This window comes from Budorcas taxicolor, chromosome 18, assembly GCF_023091745.1.
Source record: "Budorcas taxicolor isolate Tak-1 chromosome 18, Takin1.1, whole genome shotgun sequence".
Lineage (NCBI taxonomy): Eukaryota > Metazoa > Chordata > Mammalia > Artiodactyla > Bovidae > Budorcas > Budorcas taxicolor.
The window spans coordinates 31,057,539-31,077,023 of record NC_068927.1 but is presented as its reverse complement, the minus strand read 5'-3'; the positions used below and the strand labels follow the sequence as shown (position 1 = coordinate 31,077,023).

General features: G+C 39.0%; 1 protein-coding gene across 1 annotated transcript in view; it reads left to right on the top strand.

Annotated features, from left to right (window-relative positions):
• CDH8 (cadherin 8) overlaps positions 1 to 19,485 on the top strand; it is a 380,788-nt gene that overhangs the window by 250,290 nt on the left and 111,013 nt on the right. Inside the window, exon 7 of the mRNA XM_052655404.1 lies at positions 4,603 to 4,739. Coding sequence (XP_052511364.1) covers positions 4,603 to 4,739 — 137 coding nt within the window. The remainder of the gene's footprint in view (positions 1 to 4,602; positions 4,740 to 19,485) is intronic.

The window sequence follows — 19,485 nt, the reverse complement described above, 5'->3', positions numbered from 1 at the left end:
TCTGCTGATGGACATCTAGGTTGTTTCCATGTCCTGGCTATTATAAACAGTGCTGCGATGAACATTGGGGTACAAGTGTCTCTTTCAATTCTGGTTTCCTCGGTGTGTATGCCCAGCAGTGGGATTGCTGGGTCATAAGGTAGTTCTATTTGCAATTTCTTAAGGAATCTCCACACTGTTCTCCATAGTGGCTGTACTAGTTTGCATTCCCATCAACAGTGTAGGAGGGTTCCCTTTTCTCCACACCCTCTCCAGCATTTATTGCTTGCAGATTTTTGGATCGCAGCCATTCTGACTGGTGTGAAGTGGTACCTCATTGTGGTTTTGATTTGCATTTCTCTGATAATGAGTGATGTTGAGCATCTTTTCATGTGTTTGTTAGCCATCCGTATGTCTTCTTTGGAGAAATGTCTGTTTAGTTCTTTGGCCCATTTTTTGATTGGGTTGTTTATTTTTCTTGAATTGAGCTGCATAAGTTGCTTGTATATTTTTGAGATTAGTTGTTTGTCAGTTGCTTCATTTGCTATTATTTTCTCCCATTCAGAAGGCTGTCTTTTCACCTTGCTTATATTTTCCTTTGTTGTGCAGAAGCTTTTAATTTTAATTAGATCCCATTTGTTTATTTTTGCTTTTATTTCCAGAATTCTGGGAGGTGGATCATAGAGGATCCTGCTGTGATTTATGTTGGAGAGTGTTTTGCCTATGTTCTCCTCTAGGAGTTTTATAGTTTCTGGTCTTACATTTAGATCTTTAATCCATTTTGAGTTTATTTTTGTGTGCGGTGTTAGAAAGTGATCTAGTTTCATTCTTTTACAAGTGGTTGACCAGTTTTCCCAGCACCACTTGTTAAAGAGATTGTCTTTACTCCATTGTATATTCTTGCCTCCTTTGTCAAAGATAAGCTGTCCATATGTGTGTGGATTTATCTCTGGGCTTTCTATTTTGTTCCATTGATCTATATTTCTGTCTTTGTGCCAGTACCATACTGTTTTGATGACTGTGGCTTTGTAGTAGAGCCTGAAGTCAGGCAAGCTGATTCCTCCAGTTCCATTCTTCTTTCTCAAGATTGCTTTGGCAATTCGAGGTTTTTTGTATTTCCATACAAATCTTGAAATTATTTGTTCTAGTTCTGTGAAAAATATGGCTGGTAGCTTGATAGGGATTGCATTGAATTTGTAAATTGCTTTGAGTAGTATACTCATTTTCACTATATTGATTCTTCCAATCCATGAACATGGTATATTTCTCCATCTATTAGTGTCCTCTTTGATTTCTTTCATCAGTGTTTTATAGTTTTCTATATATAGGTCTTTAGTTTCTTTGGGTAGATATATTCCTAAGTATTTTATTCTTTTCGTTGCAATGGTGAATGGGATTGTTTCCTTAATTTCTTTTTCTACTTTCTCATTATTGGTGTATAGGAATGCAAGGGATTTCTGTGTGTTGATTTTATATCCTGCAACTTTACTATATTCATTGATGAGCTCTAATAATTTTCTGGTGGAGTCTTTAGGGTTTTCCATGTAGAGGATCATGTCATCTGCAAACAGTGAGAGTTTTACTTCTTCTTTTCCAATTTGGATTCCTTTTATTTCTTTTTCTGCTCTGATTGCTGTGGCCAAAACTTCCAGAACTATGTTGAATAGTAGTGGTGAAAGTGGACACCCTTGTCTTGTTCCTGACTTTAGGGGAAATGCTTTCAATTTTTCACCATTGAGGATAATGTTTGCTGTGGGTTTGTCATATATAGCTTTTATTATGTTGAGGTATGTTCCTTCTATTCCTGCTTTCTGGAGAGTTTTTATCATAAATGGATGTTGAATTTTGTCAAAGGCCTTCTCTGCATCTATTGAGATAATCATATGGTTTTTATTTTTCAATTTGTTAATGTGGTGAATTACATTGATTGATTTGCAGATATTGAAGAATCCTTGCATCCCTGGGATAAAGCCCACTTGGTCATGGTGTATGATCTTTTTAATGTGTTGTTGGATTCTGATTGCTAGAATTTTGTTGAGGATTTTTGCATCTATGTTCATCAGTGATATTGGCCTGTAGTTTTCTTTTTTCGTGACATCTTTGTCAGGTTTTGGTATTAGGGTGATGGTGGCCTCATAGAATGAGTTTGGAAGTTTACCTTCCTCTGCAATTTTCTGGAAGAGTTTGAGTAGGATAGGTGTTAGCTCTTCTCGAAATTTTTGGTAGAATTCAGCTGTGAAGCCATCTGGACCTGGGCTTTTGTTTGCTGGAAGATTTCTGATTACAGTTTCAATTTCCGTGCTTGTGATGGGTCTGTTAAGATTTTCTATTTCTTCCTGGTTCAGTTTTGGAAAATTGTACTTTTCTAAGAATTTGTCCATTTCTTCCACGTTGTCCATTTTATTGGCATACAACTGCTGATAGTAGTCTCTTATGATCCTTTGTATTTCTGTGTTGTCTGTTGTGATCTCTCCATTTTCATTTCTAATTTTATTGATTTGATTTTTCTCTCTTTGCTTCTTGATGAGTCTGGCTAGTGGTTTGTCAATTTTATTTATCCTTTCAAAGAACCAGCTTTTGGCTTTGTTGATTTTTGCTATGGTCTCTTTTGTTTCTTTTGCATTTATTTCTGCCCTAATTTTTAAGATTTCTTTCCTTCTACTAACTCTGGGGTTCTCCAATTCTTCCTTTTCTAGTTGCTTTAGTTGTAAAGTTAGGTTATTTATTTGACTTTTTTCTTGTTTCTTGAGGTATGCCTGTATTGCTATGAACTTTCCTCTTAGCACTGCTTTTATAGTGTCCCACAGGTTTTGGGTTGTTGTGTTTTCATTTTCATTAGTTTCTATGCATATTTTGATTTCTTTTTTGATTTCTTCTGTGATTTGTTGGTTATTCAGAAGTGTGTTGTTCAACCTCCATATGTTGGAATTTTTAGTAGTTTTTCTCCTGTAATTGAGATCTAATCTTAATGCATTATGGTCAGAAAAGATGCTTGGAATGATGATATAATGAATGTTCATAAGAACACACAGAAAAAGAAAACACGCCTGGCTTCAAATAGCCATGGAGCATGTTTTGTATTTAGTGTTAATGGGTACCAATAAACAGATTTCATGTAGACTTCTTAGGAGGTCCCCTCAACCATGAAGGGTTTCTTCAGTCCTGCCTCCTAGATGGGATTGCACATGACCTTGGTCTTAGTTTGGGCTTCTGTAGATATGAAGTATCCTAGACTGGGTGGATTAAACACCGAAAATCTGCTTCTCACAGTTTCTGGGGGCTGGGAAGTCCCAGATCAAGGTACCAGCAGATCCACTGGATGGTGAGGGCACATTTTCTGGTATGGTTGTCTTCTTGAATCCTCCTTGGCAGAGAGCAGAAAAGAGACAGCCTATGTCCCCTTCTTCTTTTCTTTTTTTTAAATAAGATCATTAATCCCACAGGAGAGCCCCATTCTAATGACTTATTCTAACCCTAATTACCTCCTAAAGGCCTTGTTTCCAAATGCCATCACACATTAGGAGTTAGGGTTTTAACATAAAAATTTGGGGGAGTTCTTTGAGGGTTTCCCAGGTGGCACTAGTGGTAAAGAACCTGCCTGCCAATGCAAGAGACCCTGGGTCGTGAAGATCCTCTGGAGGAGGGCATGGCAACCCACTCCAGTATTCTTGCCTGGAGAATTCCATGGACAGAGGAGCCTAGTGGGCTATAGCCTGTAGGGTCACAAAGAGTCAGATACAACTGAAGTGACTTAGCACACACACACAATCCTTATTTGAACCTCCATTTCATCCTGTTTTACTTCATTCCACTCTTTATTTGTGGACCAGTTTTTCTAATCATGCCTTGTTTTTCTTAAGATATTAGTAAATGTGGTAAAAAAGTAATTCCTGTATGATCTTGTTACTTAGTGTTCCCGAGAAGCACTTGACTATAGACATAGAGCATCTTAATGTCTGCCTTATCCAAAAGTTTTCTCAACAGAACTAACAACCTACCCATTAAAGTTTTAAATCTGCTAAAATATCTGGACCAATTTTAAAAAATTATTTACCAGAGAATCAGAAAACATCTGATTTCTATGGACAGAGATGAATAGGAAACCTAAATATATACCTTACTTAAAATGAAAACAAAACAAACCAACAGCAACAGCAACAAAAACACATACCTATTGTGCAGTCAAATCTAAGTTTAACACAAACACACATTTCCTTGGAACCACCATAAATAATTTGCTGTCTAGCACCATCCTCCTTTGGATTTGAGTTCATTGTTTTATATGGTATTTTGTGGCAACTGCTAATTATCATAAGCTGTCCAATAAAAGTGATGGATTGTCCAATTAACTCATCAGCAGCCATTTTTGAAGATGTTACCTATCGAAACTGACGGCAGTTTATGACCTCCATGTTGCATATATAGCTAATGACTCCTTGGGCAATAACTGTTAAGTTTCTTGTGCCTCATTCAGTCATTTTGTTTTACAAATTAGGATGCCATTGAGTTTACCAATTCATTTGGCTTCACAACTGTGGCTCTCTGAGGGTTACTAAAGGTCTGCTGTGGAATGTGTGGATTATATAAACACTGAAGTAGATTACAGATGTGTCTGTTTTGCAGGTTTTCCATCGACCGGCACACTGACCTGGAGAGACAATTCAACATTAATGCTGATGATGGGAAGATAACGCTTGCAACACCGCTGGACAGAGAATTAAGTGTGTGGCACAACATAACAATCATTGCTACCGAAATCAGTAAGTGCCTGGGTTTGTTCATTTCTTCCTTGTGTGCCTGTATTCAATTTATGCCTAGGGATCATACGAAAAGTGGTCCTGTTTCTTTTAGATATTTTGGCATTAGGACTTTTGTTCCCAAGGAGACTTGGAATGCTTCATCTCAACATGAAATAACTTACCCTGTGGTAAATTACCAAATGGTTGCAATATATGTGGGAAGGAAACATTTTTACATCCAAGTATTCTTGCATCTTATATCCATTATTCAGCCATTAAGAACAATGTTTTGCATATTAAAATATGGGAAAGATTTAGCATAAAAGGGTAGGTAAAAGTAGAATTCAATAATTCCATAATTTAAATGGACACTAACATTATTATTATGTACAATATAGAAACGATTGCTCACACATTTAAGCTATGCATATACACATACACATATAAATGCAGAAATTATAAAAAGAAAATTTACAGTATCAATACATATCATTTTGGGGAGATGAGATATAGTTTGTTTGTTTTTTAGAATTAATGTGTTTTACACAGTAATCACAGACTATTTAAAATTACATCTTCAATATAAAATTTTTCCTAAATTACATGTGAAAATGTAAGCCTTATTTTTTTTCAGAGGAGGTTCCAGGGTTGTTAAAATAACATATGTTAGTCTTCCTGCCAATTTTTAATGAGCACAGCTTTTCAGATCGCGCTTACTGACACTCCCATGGAGTCTCTAAACAATAGCTCTTTGGTGAAATCTAGTGCTCTCCTGTCTATGAGAACTTGCACTTTGCCTCACCAGGTTTGTTTTTGTTTTTTAATCGTACAGATTAAATCCCCCTTGCAAAGGGGATATGATGTTCATTTTATTTCCAAGCAAAAGACATTCTGCATGTTATCTGAATATCCTCTTTCTATAAAGGAGATGAAGGACTTCACAGTTTATACAAGTTCAAGGGAGATGACAATACATTCTTGAGGGAACTGGGATAGAAGGAATCTGAATAAGGAAACAAAAGTTCACAATAAAAAAGATTCATGGGTACAAATATGTAAAGGATGTGAGCCCTAAACTCTGCTCTTTGCATTCTCTAAATCTGCTCTAGTTTCACAGCCAATGTCTCTGAGATTCATGATAAATATGTCTGCAAGAAGAGTAATCTAGACCTTCAGGAAAGGCATGGATTTTCCTTGCTTTGAGATGTGGGGGTAATGTCTTCCATGGAGTCTTATTCAAAAAATAAAACACAACCACTGTGTGAAAAAGTGACCATTCAAGAGTGAAGAACGTATCTTTTGGCAACCTCAAAGCAGGCAAAGAAACAGCTTGATATGGAATTTAAAAGAAGCGCTTTGGAAGCTTAGGTGCTTTTCCTTATTAGGAGTACCACTTTCTTCTCTAGTATGTTGCTCTGCTCGTAGTTTATCCCTTGTAACATTAAGGGATAACGAAAACTGAGCATCTCATTTGGTAGCTTTTATTTCTTAGCAATGTTAACCCCATCTAGATGTGAAATATTTATAATTTACAGTATTGAAGCCGTATGTCACCTTAAGCCTCTGAGGAAAACTGTATCTATTTAGATTGGTTTGAGGCTATATAAAAATGCTCTAAAGCACTGGTCCCCAACCTCTTTGGCACCAGGGGCTAGCTTCGTGGAAGATATTTTCCATGGATCGGGGGTAAAGGGGAATGGTTTGGGATAATTCAAGCTCATTACATTTATCGTGCCCTTTATTTCTATTACGTCAGCTACGTACGTAAACTACTACATACGTCACCTACTATGTCAGCTCCACCTTAAATCATCAGGCATTAGATCTCGGATCCCCAGTCTAAATGACCATAGTTATTGTTAAAGTATGCAGGCAATAATTACCATCAAAATAATTTTCTCATATATTGAACATAATAACCTACTTGAATTTGCCTAAATCTGTGACTTCTTTTTTTATGAGTTGGCTGCCTTCACTTACATGTTCATCAAGAAGGCCCTAATCATAAGACTCCATGTACTCTATTCTGTAGAGTAAAAGGAAATGAATATACAGAACAGGTGGTTAGGAAAGATTTCAGGGGCAATCCAGAAACAAACAACTCATTTGCAAGGAATCACAGACAAGTAAGGAAGACAGATACAAATGCAGATGCTCCAGGGTAATGAGCTGTTAACTCTAGGGCGGCAAGGGTACCAAGCCCAATAGGGAATACATTCATTTGTTCGTTCACTCAGTAATTATTTATTGAGTCTTTGGTTCTCGCCAAGCACTCTTGTAGTGACTGGGGATATAGCAGTGATCGAAACAGGCAAAAAACGTCTGGTCCTCTTGGAGTTTTCTTTCTAGAGGCACCTGTGTATGAACGGTGGGTTGAAATCTGCTGATAAATCCATAAAGAATGACACAGAGGTGTGGAAGAAGGTGATGAGTACTGGGAATAAAAGCAGTTGATGGTGCGACCACAAACCTGCTTCAGTGGACATCTATTGATTAAAAGTTATTGAAATATAGACCAGATAATTTTTCCTTTATGGCTCGAGAGAAACCACTCAAATATATCCCAGACTTAAGTTTTCAGTTAGCTCCATAAAGAGACCGAACAGGAAATGGTTCTGTTCATATGGCCACCCAAAGCTTTTCTTTGAACCTTATAGAATTAAAAATACACAACCCAAACTTACCTTATTCTGTTGACATCAGTGGGAGTTATCTCATCTTTTATTGCGTCATTCTTTTGATCTTTTTCTTTTTTTTTTGGTCAGAGATTGAAAACTAAACATTTCTTTCTGAATTTTTGCATGTAACTGTCTTAAAACCAACAAGTGTGTCCTTAGTCGCTCAGTTGTGTCCAACTCTTGTGACCCCATAGATGGTAGTCTGCCAGACTCCTCTGTCCATGGGATTCTCCAGGCAAGAATACTTGGTTGCCATTTCCTTCTCCAGGGGCTCTTTCTGACCCAGGGATTGAACCCAGGTCTCTTTCATTGCAGTCAGACTCTTCACTGACCGAGCTACGAGGGAAACCAACAAGATTGGAAGTATAAAAGAGAACTGTTAATTTTAGCTGTAAAATATAAGCTGACGTGGGCATAAATCTAGAAATTTTAAATGTAAAATTAAGTTACAGAATTCAAAATAATATCACAGAGAACTTAAGAAAAATTGGAATTACTATGAAAATGGCTTAGAAACTTATTTTGACTTGGTTTTATTATTGAGCGCATCATGTAATGTTTATCTTCTGAAGCCGCAGATCATGTCCTGGAAAAAAAATTAAAGGGAGATTTATTGTATTTGGATGAGATGAATATTTAAAACCACCCAGGACAATAGAACCCCATAGGGGGAGCTTCTAATAAAGATAAAGAAATATTCATTCCAGGGAGAACAATTTAAAATTACTCTCAGAGCACCATCTCTTCAGACAAAAGATTTAAGCAAATGAAATTAAGCTAAAAAATGGATTTTAGGAAAGTCCATCTGTTATCTCTTAATGAGAATGGAGATGTCATCCTTTATCCTCTTGTGTCAGATTCACTTAACCAAGGCTGAGATGCTTCACTGTGTGTATTTCCCAAGTATTTCAGTGGTAATAGATCTAACTTGCCATCATGATCAACAGGCACATCTCATTACATGAGCTGGCAGTTAGATGCCCAAGTACTAACAGGAGATTAGGCTTGTATAGCACATCTGTGCTAAGTAGCTTCACTAGCAGCAGCCCCCTCTCCTGAAACTATGCTAAGGCTTGAAACTGCTGTGTATCATGGTGGTGACGGCTTAAAGTAAATTTAGCTAGTTAAACACTGAAAAAGTATTATGTAATCCCCCTGATGCTTTTAATTCTCACGTCACTCTTTGAAAATAGGTACCATTATTGTATGCATTTTTCTGTCAAGGAAATTCAGACAGAAGGTTAAGTATCTTGCCCAGAGTTTCAAAGAGAGCAAAGGGTTCAGAGGCAGGTTTGCTACCAATGCTGATTAATTGCAGATTACAAGTTCTTAGATGCCTTCTTCAGGAGGAACCCTCTCCTATATCTTCTCTTCTTCCATTCTCATGCTTAAATTGAGCTTCTGACACTGCTATATCATTACCTGAAGCAATCCAATGAAATTAGTTCTTCTCTACAAAGCAGGTTGGCACAGGGAGAAGAGTGCAGTGGAGAAAAGAACAAGCCTGCATTTACTCAGAACCTCCTATTCTAACGCTTATAACCCTAGGGAAGAAAATCGCCTGGTGGACAAAGCCAGGCTTTGGAACTGTTCAGACTGGAATTCTATGCCCATTTTTGAGATTAGGAAACTGAGGAACAGAGACTAGAAAGCAGAAAACAGTGCCTTTAAGGAGACAACGTTTTTCAATGACATTCACAGAGAACTTGACATATCCAACTGACCCCAGTCTCCTGGGTTAGTGTTTAAACCAGAGTTATGGCATTTGCTGAGCACCTACGGAACCACTAATTTTACTGCAATTAATATATATTATAAACATTGTTTTAATGTTGTGAAGGAAGGCAGAGAGAGAGGAGATGTTCTTCTGTTTGTGTGTTTTGGTCTTTATTGGTGATGGGTGATATTTGAGCTAAGGTTTGTCAGAAGAGGCATGAGATTCATTTAGGTTGGGCAGAGAGGTATAGACGTACCTATGAGAGCAACGTAGTAACAAGCGCAGCTGTCAGAGAAAGGAAACCAGGGCAGGGAGGGTACGGTAAGGGAAATACAGTCTCTGCAGGGGCATTTCAGAGGTATTGAATGCCAATTTTAGAGTGTCCTTCTCAGAGAAAGTGGTGATGGGGGATGGAGAGTGGGGAAACCCACTGACATCATGTACCTGAGAGCAGGGAGCTGACATTTACAGAAAGCGGACTACTGTCGGTTACCTGAAAGTATTGTAAAGCAGGAGGCATATAATTGCCCATTAAATTAATCTCTTTGAGTTAGCGATAATGCATTGCTCTAGCCCACTACAGTGGGCTGCACACAATATTGCAAATGAAGCTTTTCACTAATGATGGTTAAATCTCCCAGGGAACACACTAGTTTGATAGCACTTAAGGAATGTTTCTCCCTGGCATAGGGCCCAGTTGCCACAATAATTTGCTTTGTCCAACCCGGGCTACTTAAGAAAAACATATCTTTATCGGGAGCTCATTGTTTAAAGAAATCTTAGGTCCTGGAGTTGGTAGAGTTGGCCTCATCTTGCCCATATAACCCTGGGCAAATTATTTCCCCTCTCTTGCTTCCAGTTTTCCCATCTATGAAATGGAATCATAATTGTTCCTTTAAATTTAGGGTGTGTGAGCCTGGCCAGCTACAGTCCATAAAGTCCCAAATAGTCAGACACGACTGAAGTGGCTTAGCACTCACACACACATGCACACACACAAGGATTGAATTAAAAGTGATGGTACTCTACCTCTTAGCTCAAAGTATATCTATAACCTTTAGAAATTGATGAATAAATTGCACATGTTCTTGTTAATACAGCCCTAACCTTAGGTTTTGAATAATAGCTTAATTTTAAATTATTTATTTGGCTTATATTGTCTTTCATCCCTTCTCCTGCCCACAACAAGAAAACTGGTAATCATATCCTGTGAGTTACTGCTGGGTGCAGCTGTGTTTCTTCACTGCACAACCAATAAGTTTGTTTACTGACCTTCCTTTTGTCCCCGGTTCAGGCATGGTAGATTGATCTGTGCCTAAAGGAAGGCCCTCAAAATGAAGCAGGCATATTCTTGGAGAGCCTGCTTCAACTAATAAGGACTTCAGATTTTATATCAGGATCTCGCTCAAAAAATGTAATCTCTCTGTGTATTGCCTGTGGCATAATCAAGGCTAGAGCTTCTTTAAGATCAGTATCCTTCCCTTGTATAGAATTGAGTGGAAGCAGGAACTTTCCTGATGGTCCAGGGGTTAAGAATCCACCTTCCAGTGCAGGGGCTGCAGGTTCGATCCTTAGTCAGGGAACAAAGATCCCATATGCCTCAGGGCAACTAAGTATGCGCACTGCAGTGCCGGATCCCATGTGCCGCAACTAAGACCCGATGCAGCCGGAAATAAATGAATAAAAAGAAGCAAGTATTGTAAGAAATAACAAATAATGAAAGAACTGAGTAGAAGCAGATGGAGAGAAGCCGCTGTCCAGTTAGGTAACTCACAGAAGGGGAAGAATGATTAAAGTCTGAGGTGGACAGTGAAGTTCAGGGCTGGAGTGGTTACGGGGCTCCCAAGTATCAGAGAAACTGTGGCAGCAGATGACCGATGTGACTCTTGGGGAACAGAGGCACCTGGCAAGTTTCTGTGGCTATACCCTACCTTAGCAAGCATACACGTGCTATAAGGTAGCAATCAATATTTTTAACAATAAAGGTTATAATGAAGGGAAGTGGAGAATCCATTATGCGGAAGTGAAGGGGAAGCTATGGGTTCCTGGGAAGGAGAGCAGCATCCAAAATAAGATTTCCTGACAGAGAATGGGAGTATCATTGTGTCATTCCGAGTTCAAGAAGCAGCCCCAAATGAGTATCACTCTCTGCGTAACTCACACCAGTTTTAACCACTATCGTGCCCGTTTTGTGCACAACTACTCCACTTACTTGAATATCCACTTGATGTCTCCTTTAGTTCCTCTTTGTTCCTCTTTGAATGTATCCATTCTACCGAACTCCTCCCACCACCTCTCCATCTCTTTCCTCTCTGCCCCTCTTTTTGTTCTGGTCTATTTAGAAAAAGCCTCTAGATTGAGGCTGGAGATACAGATTTTAACTAGGAACTCCTTTAAGACATCACTATGACTAACAGGTCCTTAGTCCTAACCTAGAAAAACACAGAACGTAAGAGGCTTTTACCCCTGTGTCTTGCCCTGGTCTCTGTTATATATAAATCATCCTCCTCAAATCCTTGACAGTAGCTCTTATTGTAGACGACTGTAGATAAAGGACAGGAGGTACACAGCAAACAGTAATTCAAGCTTTTCAGGTGCAAGTTGTAGCAAGCTGACTAGTCACAGCAAACGATAATCTCCAGGTTTGAGGGTATTGGATAGAGGGGGGTAGGTTGGGGAGATCCTAGATATGTGAGCAGATTATAAAAACTGGATAATAGTAGGATGATTTATCCTCAGTTATGGTTTTCCCTGGTGACTCAGTGGTAAAAGAATCCACCTGCCAATGCAGGAGATACGAGTTCCACCCCTGGGTCGGGAAGATCCCCTGGAGAAGGAAATAGCAACCCACTCCAGTAGTCTTGCCTGGGAAATCCCATGGACAGAGGAGCCTGGTGGGCCACAATCCATGGGGTCACAATAGAGTCAGATACAACTTAGTGACTAAACAGCAACAGTGGTTTCTCCGGGAATAAAGGAAGCACGTGGACTTGGGAAGAAAACGCAGATATCAGTCAGAGTTAAGTGAGCAAGTTTATAAATCAGGTTGCTTAGATGGAATCATTTTTCCATTCATCCACACTCAGTTGATAAGTTACTGAACTTTTCTCTGTGGCTTAGATTCCCTATTTCTAAAACGCGGGATATATTGAAACACCTTTAGAGGTATGTGATAAGAAGTGACTATGCTTACATACTAATATCTTTCCTAACACAGAGTAAAGTCTTAGTGATAATGCTTATGTTAATATTATTATAACAGTAGTTATAAAGTAAACATTAATTTTATCATTTCATATAATTAAAGAGGATAGTCCTAAAACTTTAGCTTTCTTGTCATCAGATAAAACCACCCAGCTTTATTTTGAGAATATACAAACTGAGTTTTTGAGGCAGTATCATCTTAAGATGATTTGGGAGGTATAATTTTCTACAAACATGTGTCCAAAAGGAGGAGCTTTTTTCCTCAGTTCTGGCCAGTTTGGCAGCCTTAAAAGCCTCCTTCTTACCCAAAGCAAGGTTGTATTTGTCACCTCTTTCTCAGAAAGCAGTAATGGTTACTAGGTAAAAACAAATTATGAAGGCAGATTTTCACAGCCAAAAATATGCTTTAGATGTGATTTGAATACACCACATAATCTCTTTAAGCTTCAGTTGATATATTTGAAGTATGTTATGACAAAATGAGATAATACGGTAAAATAAATAAAACAGAGCCTGGCATATGGAAAGGACTTAATAACATTTCTTCTTTCCCCTCTCTAGTGCCCCTCTCCCCTCATCCTCATCCTCCTCTCTGAGCTTCTCCAGACCTAACCTGGTGCCCACTAGTAGTTTAAACATAAACTATTAGTCCTTTGTCTAAATTTATCATTCAGATCTCCCTTTTCCCCCAGCCGCTTGGGCTTATGCATGAAAATGAAAGTGAAAGTGTTAGTTGCTCAGTGTGTCCGACTCTTTGCGACTCCATGGAGGAGCTAGTACTTGCTAGGTCTCAATTTGCTGCAAATTCTATTGGTCAAAGCAGGTCATGTCACCAAGAGCAGGTTTACAGAGTGGAGAAATAAATGTCGCCTCTTGATGGGGAGGTGGCATTTCCAAATGTTGTGGGCATTCATTTTTAAAAAAGTAACTTCGGACTGGAATACTAAATCTTAGTGATGCACGACCAAAAATGATACAGCTCTGTAGGCTACACGTAGGTACTTCCCTTCTAGGCTCCTCTTCACATCATAGTACATGTACATCCCAGATGTTCTCCTCTAACCCCTTACTTGTTTGAGAAAAAGGACTGGACACAATATTTCTAACAGCTGTGACCTCATTAGCTATGGATTCTTTAGAATTTCAGCTTAAGTAACAATTGGTATTATTTATTATAAATCTGCTAGCACATTTATAATACTACGACAATTTCTCCTACATGACCACTAGTGAAAGCTTTAAATACTATTATTAATATTTCTTGATATCCAAGCTGGGTTAAGTTCCTTTGCTGTCAGATCTCAAAGATCCATGTGTTTTGCCTTTAAGTGACTGGTTGAGGCCTGAAATACCCATTTATTTGCCTGAGGTTTTGAAAGTACATTTTTTTGGCCACACCTTGTGGCTTACAGGATCTTAGTTCTCTGACTAAGGGGATCAAACCCAGACCCATAGCAGTCAAAGCACTGAGTCCTAACCACTAGGCTTCCAAGAAATTCCCTGAAAATACATTGATAACGTTCTTGTTCTCATGAGATATTATTGCTTTGTTATTGACCACTGTTTTATCCTGGGAGCCTAGCACTGTGGGGTCTCCCAGTGAATGTTTGCTGAATTAATACCACAAGATATTAGCCTGATGAGTTCCGACTCTAAACAGACATTATCGATTCATTGGTGGAGAGGATATCTGCATTAATATACCCCACTCAGCTCTCTGTTAAAAGTCTTGAGCTGACAAGCACATTGGCACAATGGCTTTCTGAAGCTTTTAGTCATTCTTTCCTGAGTGACTGAAGCTGAGGCATGAAGGACAGGAGTGACTGTGCTCTCCTTGTGTGAAAATTGTGGGGCATTGACTGTGCTCAAGGGGAAGCTCTCCCATAGAATATTAAGCCCTCTGCAGAGTCAGGGACAGAAACCATGAGAAAGGTGCTGGCAGAGAGGAGCCCCAGGTTCCCTCTCTCTGCCCACAAGGAATCAGCCCTCTGATCTAAGATCCTTTACTTCTCTTCCTTCTGAGAGCCTGAGGCAAGCCCTGAATTGTGCCAGCCCACACTTCATTACCCAACAAGCCCATTTATCGTTTAATCTGATCTGTATTGAACAAGCAGAAGCAGGTTACAAAGCAGCAAAGCCTGAAGAATGAAAATGCAGCACGTTTTCTGATTATAGGACTCCCTAATCCAATGCTTAAAAACCAGGGCTAAAAATAGACACCAATTCCATCTTGAATTTACCCCTACTCACCTAGCATTTCAGTGTCAGGTCAGGTGGCCACTGGATGGTAGAATTTTGAACTAGGATAACTTGCTTCTGTCTAATTTGAGGTGACAGGGCATTGGTTACTCTAAAGCCTCAGTTTGTTATCATTTGATCATAAGTCATGATTGATTCTTTGCACCCCCATAGACTGCAGCACACCAGGCTTCTCTGTCCATCACCAACTCCCGGAGCTTGCTCAAACTCATGTCCATTGACTCAGTGATGCTATCCACCATCTCATCCTCTGTCATCCCCTTCTCCTCCTGCCTTCAATCTTTCCCAGCCTCAGAGTCTTTTCAAATGAGTTGTCTCTTCACATTCTGGGGGGCTACAGTCCATGGAGCCACAAAGACTTGGACAAGACTGAGTGACTGAATCCTCACTTATGATACTAATATTTTCTTGCTCCTGAAGTGACTATAGGGCAAGAGTCCATCCCACATGGTTCCCAAGGTCAAGAGTTATGCTATTTGTCACAAAGAAGCAATGAGCTAGAATGTAAAGAAACTGTCTCTAAGGCAAGCACTGAAACTCTATCATTTACTTAGAAAGCATGCAATTTTCAGTAGGGTGGGATTTTTGCATTGGATGGGAGAGACAGTCTTCTCTACAAAGATCCTTTGTGGAAGGTATATTTTTGTCAGGGCCATAAAATAACAGTAGATTTTTGTCAAAGATGTATTTCAAAATTAACATACATCTTGATCAAGTCTTCTGAAGATCAGAGAACTCCAGAGAGAAAAGAATATAGGGTTGGAAAGTTAAGTAGAGCAAATTATGATATCTTTCAGATGCCAGGTACAAGAAATGATCTTATTCTCTACGTCAGAGGGTTCCATCAAATATATAGAAATATTAAAATAAGGGAAATGTAGCATTCAGAATATTAGCATCCCAGATTTAGCAGCAGACTAAGCTATGGGTGAAACAGAGAGCCTGGAAAATGAGAAAGGGAAGACTCTGGCTGCGATGGTGGCTCAGAATCACCCAGAGAGCTTGTTAAAACATAGATTCCCGGGCCAAAGAATTTGTATTTCTAAGAAGTTCCCATGCGAGGCTGAGGCTGCTGTTCCAGGGACCACACTTTGAAAACCATTGCTACAGTCCCTGCAGTACTAATTCAGAAAAAACTAAAGCTTCATTAGAAATGAAGTTTCGATGAATGGAAATTGGCATCTGGTTAAAACTAATGAGAAACAGGGTACAGTAAATACTGCTGGAAATTGCAAACCTTTGTGATGAGGATGAAAATAATGATACAATTAAGAGTTACTGCTAACTGTATACTAGGAAGCATCCAGCTCTTCCAGTGCCCTTTATCCATTAAATCGTCATAACGGGTCCACAAGTTGGTACCACCTCTCATCTAATAAAGCCAAGATACACACTTGAAGCTCCCCATATTTGGGTGGCTAAATTTGGATTTGATATTAGGTTTATCTGATGCTTCAGCCAAATCTCTGACTACTGAACCTCAGTCTTCTATTGACAGCAAGTTGCTACTGAGACGTATCAAGATTCATGGTAAGACAGAAAAGATGGCCCATCCTTTCAAAGTTTGAGTTCACAGCCTTCCTTTGACTATGTCTGTATAAAATAGGTTAGAACATAATGGGGTATCACTGAGAGGCTCTTTTCTCTACTGAAAGAGGAGGTCCAGTTGGGGAGCATGCATTTAAAAGTTGTACCTGTAAACTATCTGTTCCAGGGGACTTTGGATTTTTAGGAACTTCTAGTTTCCTAAATTTAAAACAAACTGAAGAGACTCCTTATATTGAAGTCTGAAGCTCCTGTAACCTACTGAGATAAGCCTGGAATGATGCTGAAATCTGCTCCACACACCTGTTGCTATAATTTGACAATGAATGCTTAATAATAGGCTGAAGAAGGGGAACAAGGGATAAAACCTCCGATGACAAATGTGGAAGGAAAGTTTTGACTATGTAGCCAAACAAATATAAATTCCAACCTAAGTTCCATTAACAGTGAGTGTGAACATCAACGATTTCCTTGATCAATCTAATGTATTTATTTATTGGTTAAAAGGAAACTAATATTCAAAAGGGAACTAAGACTCAGCTGGCTGATACAGAGAATATATATGTATATACCATATTATAACGGTATTTTTTAAAAGACCCTGATGCTGGGAAAGATTGAGGGCAGGAGGAGAAGGGGACAACAGAGGATGAGATGGTTAGATGGCATCACCGACTCAATGGATATGGGTTTGGGTAGACTCCGGCAGCTGGTGATGGATAGGGAGGCCTGGCGTGCTGTGGTTCATGGGGTCACAAAGAGTCGGACATGACTGAACGACTGAACTGAACTGAATGGTATTTTTATAATATAGATGAAATTAGTGTATTATTATCACATATCATACTATTATAATGTAATATGATATAAATATAGTCTCTGTTTTTAGCAATCACAGTAATAATATAAGCCTCATTACCTGTTGGTTTTTTAAAATATTAATTTATTTGGCTGTGCCATATCATAGTTGCAGCATGTGGGTTCAACTTCCCTGACCAGGGATCAAACCCAGGCCCCCAGCATCGGGAGTACAGAGTCTTAGTCACTGGACTATCAGGAAAGTCCTCATCATTACCTGTTCTTTAAAGTAGACTGCTGTGAACTTGATGTTTAAGAGACAGTGACTTTTTAGAACCGTCTCTGTCTTGAATTTATTTAACTGTCTTTTTTTTTTTTTTTAAGCAAAACAAACAATTCTAAATGTGCTGTAAAGAAACTCTGTGTTTGTAAAAATGTCCTATTTGAGCACATATATATATTTATTTATTTCCCTAGCTTTTAAATAAGGCTTGTCATTAGATTGTGTTTTAGGCACAGTATCTAAATCTCGTTGCTGGTTAATATTTGTGTATCTCTGGATTTAAAAATACCTACACTGAGCCAGCATTTGATTTCCTGCTGAATTGTTTTTCACATTTCCAATATAATTATGTAGCAGTTACAAAGAAACAAAGGCTGCACTCCACAGAATACCATAGAAACCTACATTTGTTTATTTAAGAAAAGATATAAAAAGCATCTAAGACAGAATTGATGTGCTGGGTGACTCCTCAGGGAAACTGATAGCTAAAATAAATCTGAAAATATCTGGATATTTATCTGTAGTGATGGGTTAGGCATGGTTTAAAAAGGCAGTTAGTTATGGCCTTTGGCATATAGAAAGGAGATCTTAGTGAAAGTAGGAAATACTGAATTAGAGACCTTTATCTTTGGTCTTTGAATGATTTTGTCCCTTGTAGTGTCCATTTTAAAGAGACTTAAGATCCAGTAAACTAATCACTAAACATACCAAATAACTGAATACACAAAACCTCAGTGAGGCAAACACATTTCTGCCCCTCTCTCCTAGACACTGTGAGCACAGGCTGTTAACGATACAGTTCCCCGCCAGGAGGCGGGGCTTCTGCAGTAGGGCCATAACTGTTGGCCTACAGACAGGTTGCCCAAGAGAATGGCAGAACATGTCCTAACTATTATGTGAGGAAGACATCAGTTCTATATGATGCCTTCTCTAGTGCCCACCAGGAGTCAAGTGCAGTGCTGCATTTGGAGAAGAGAAGAGGAAAAGCAAGGATGCTATGGCCAAAGAGAATAGCATGAATCCACTCGGGAAATGTGTGATTAAGGGGAGGACTGGTTTGTTTTATGATTATAGGAGCCTCCTTTTTACGTGTCACTTATTTCCATGTGGACCTTTCTGTTGTGCTTTTTAGCCAACAGGAAAATAAAAATGAATGCCCAAGATATGTTGTCTGGCGGTGAGCTGGAGAAGCTCACTTGTCTTTGGACATCATAAGAATCATGATTTGGGAAAGTTGCCTGGATGCATACAAAGCAACTCTCCTATGATCTCCTGTGATTCAGTGTCTAGATCTAAATGCCTGGGTGTGGCAATCAAAGCAAACTAGAATTTGAGATGCTACCTAATTTCAGGCAGAGTGGCAATCACCACTGTGTGCAAACATTTGTTTCATTTACTCATAACAACACTGGGGCTTCCCTGGTGACTCAGATGGTAAAGAATCACGTGCAGTGTGGGAGACCTGGCTTTGATCCCTAGGTAGGGAAGATCCCCTAGAGGAGGGCATGGCAATCCACTCTAGTATTCTTGCCTGGAGAACCCCCATGAACAGACAAACCTAGTCCACAGAATCACAAAGAGTCGGACACAACTGAATGACTAAACACAACAATACTGAGATGGACACATCCTGAGCACTGTTTCAGAAATGTACAAAGTGAGACCTAGGGAAGTCAAGGAATATATATAAGATCAAGATCTAATACCATAAGGTTCAAATCCACCGGGTTTAACATCAAAGCCTGAACTCTCTACCCTTGGGCGCTACTAAGCATGACAGATAGGCAAGCAGGACAAACATCATTGAAAATAAAATCTTTGTACAAATGTGCCATTAGATACCAGGCTTTGTACTAGATATTATACATTTGGGAAGAAAATAAATCAAGGAATTGAGTTGCTAATAGTCTACTTGGGATAAAAACCATAAAAATAAACAGTCATATAAGGTAGTGTGTTTATTTTATTCAGTGTAGTTTTGCCAAGAAACTTGGCTCATCTACATCGCGAAGTTAGCACTTTGGTCCTTCTTCGTTTCTTTCTTTCTTTTTTGGGCCATACAGTCTGGCATGAGGAATCTTAGTTCCCCAACTAGGGATCAAACACATGATTCCTGCATTGGGAGCATGGAGTTTTAACCAGTGGACTGCCAGGGACATCCCTGGTCCCTCTTCTTAATGTACACATACTAAAAGTATTGTGTCAACTACAGGAACATCTAATTTTAAGAGGCAAGATGATGGGTATGATGAATTCACTCAGGAAACACAGGTTCAATTCTAG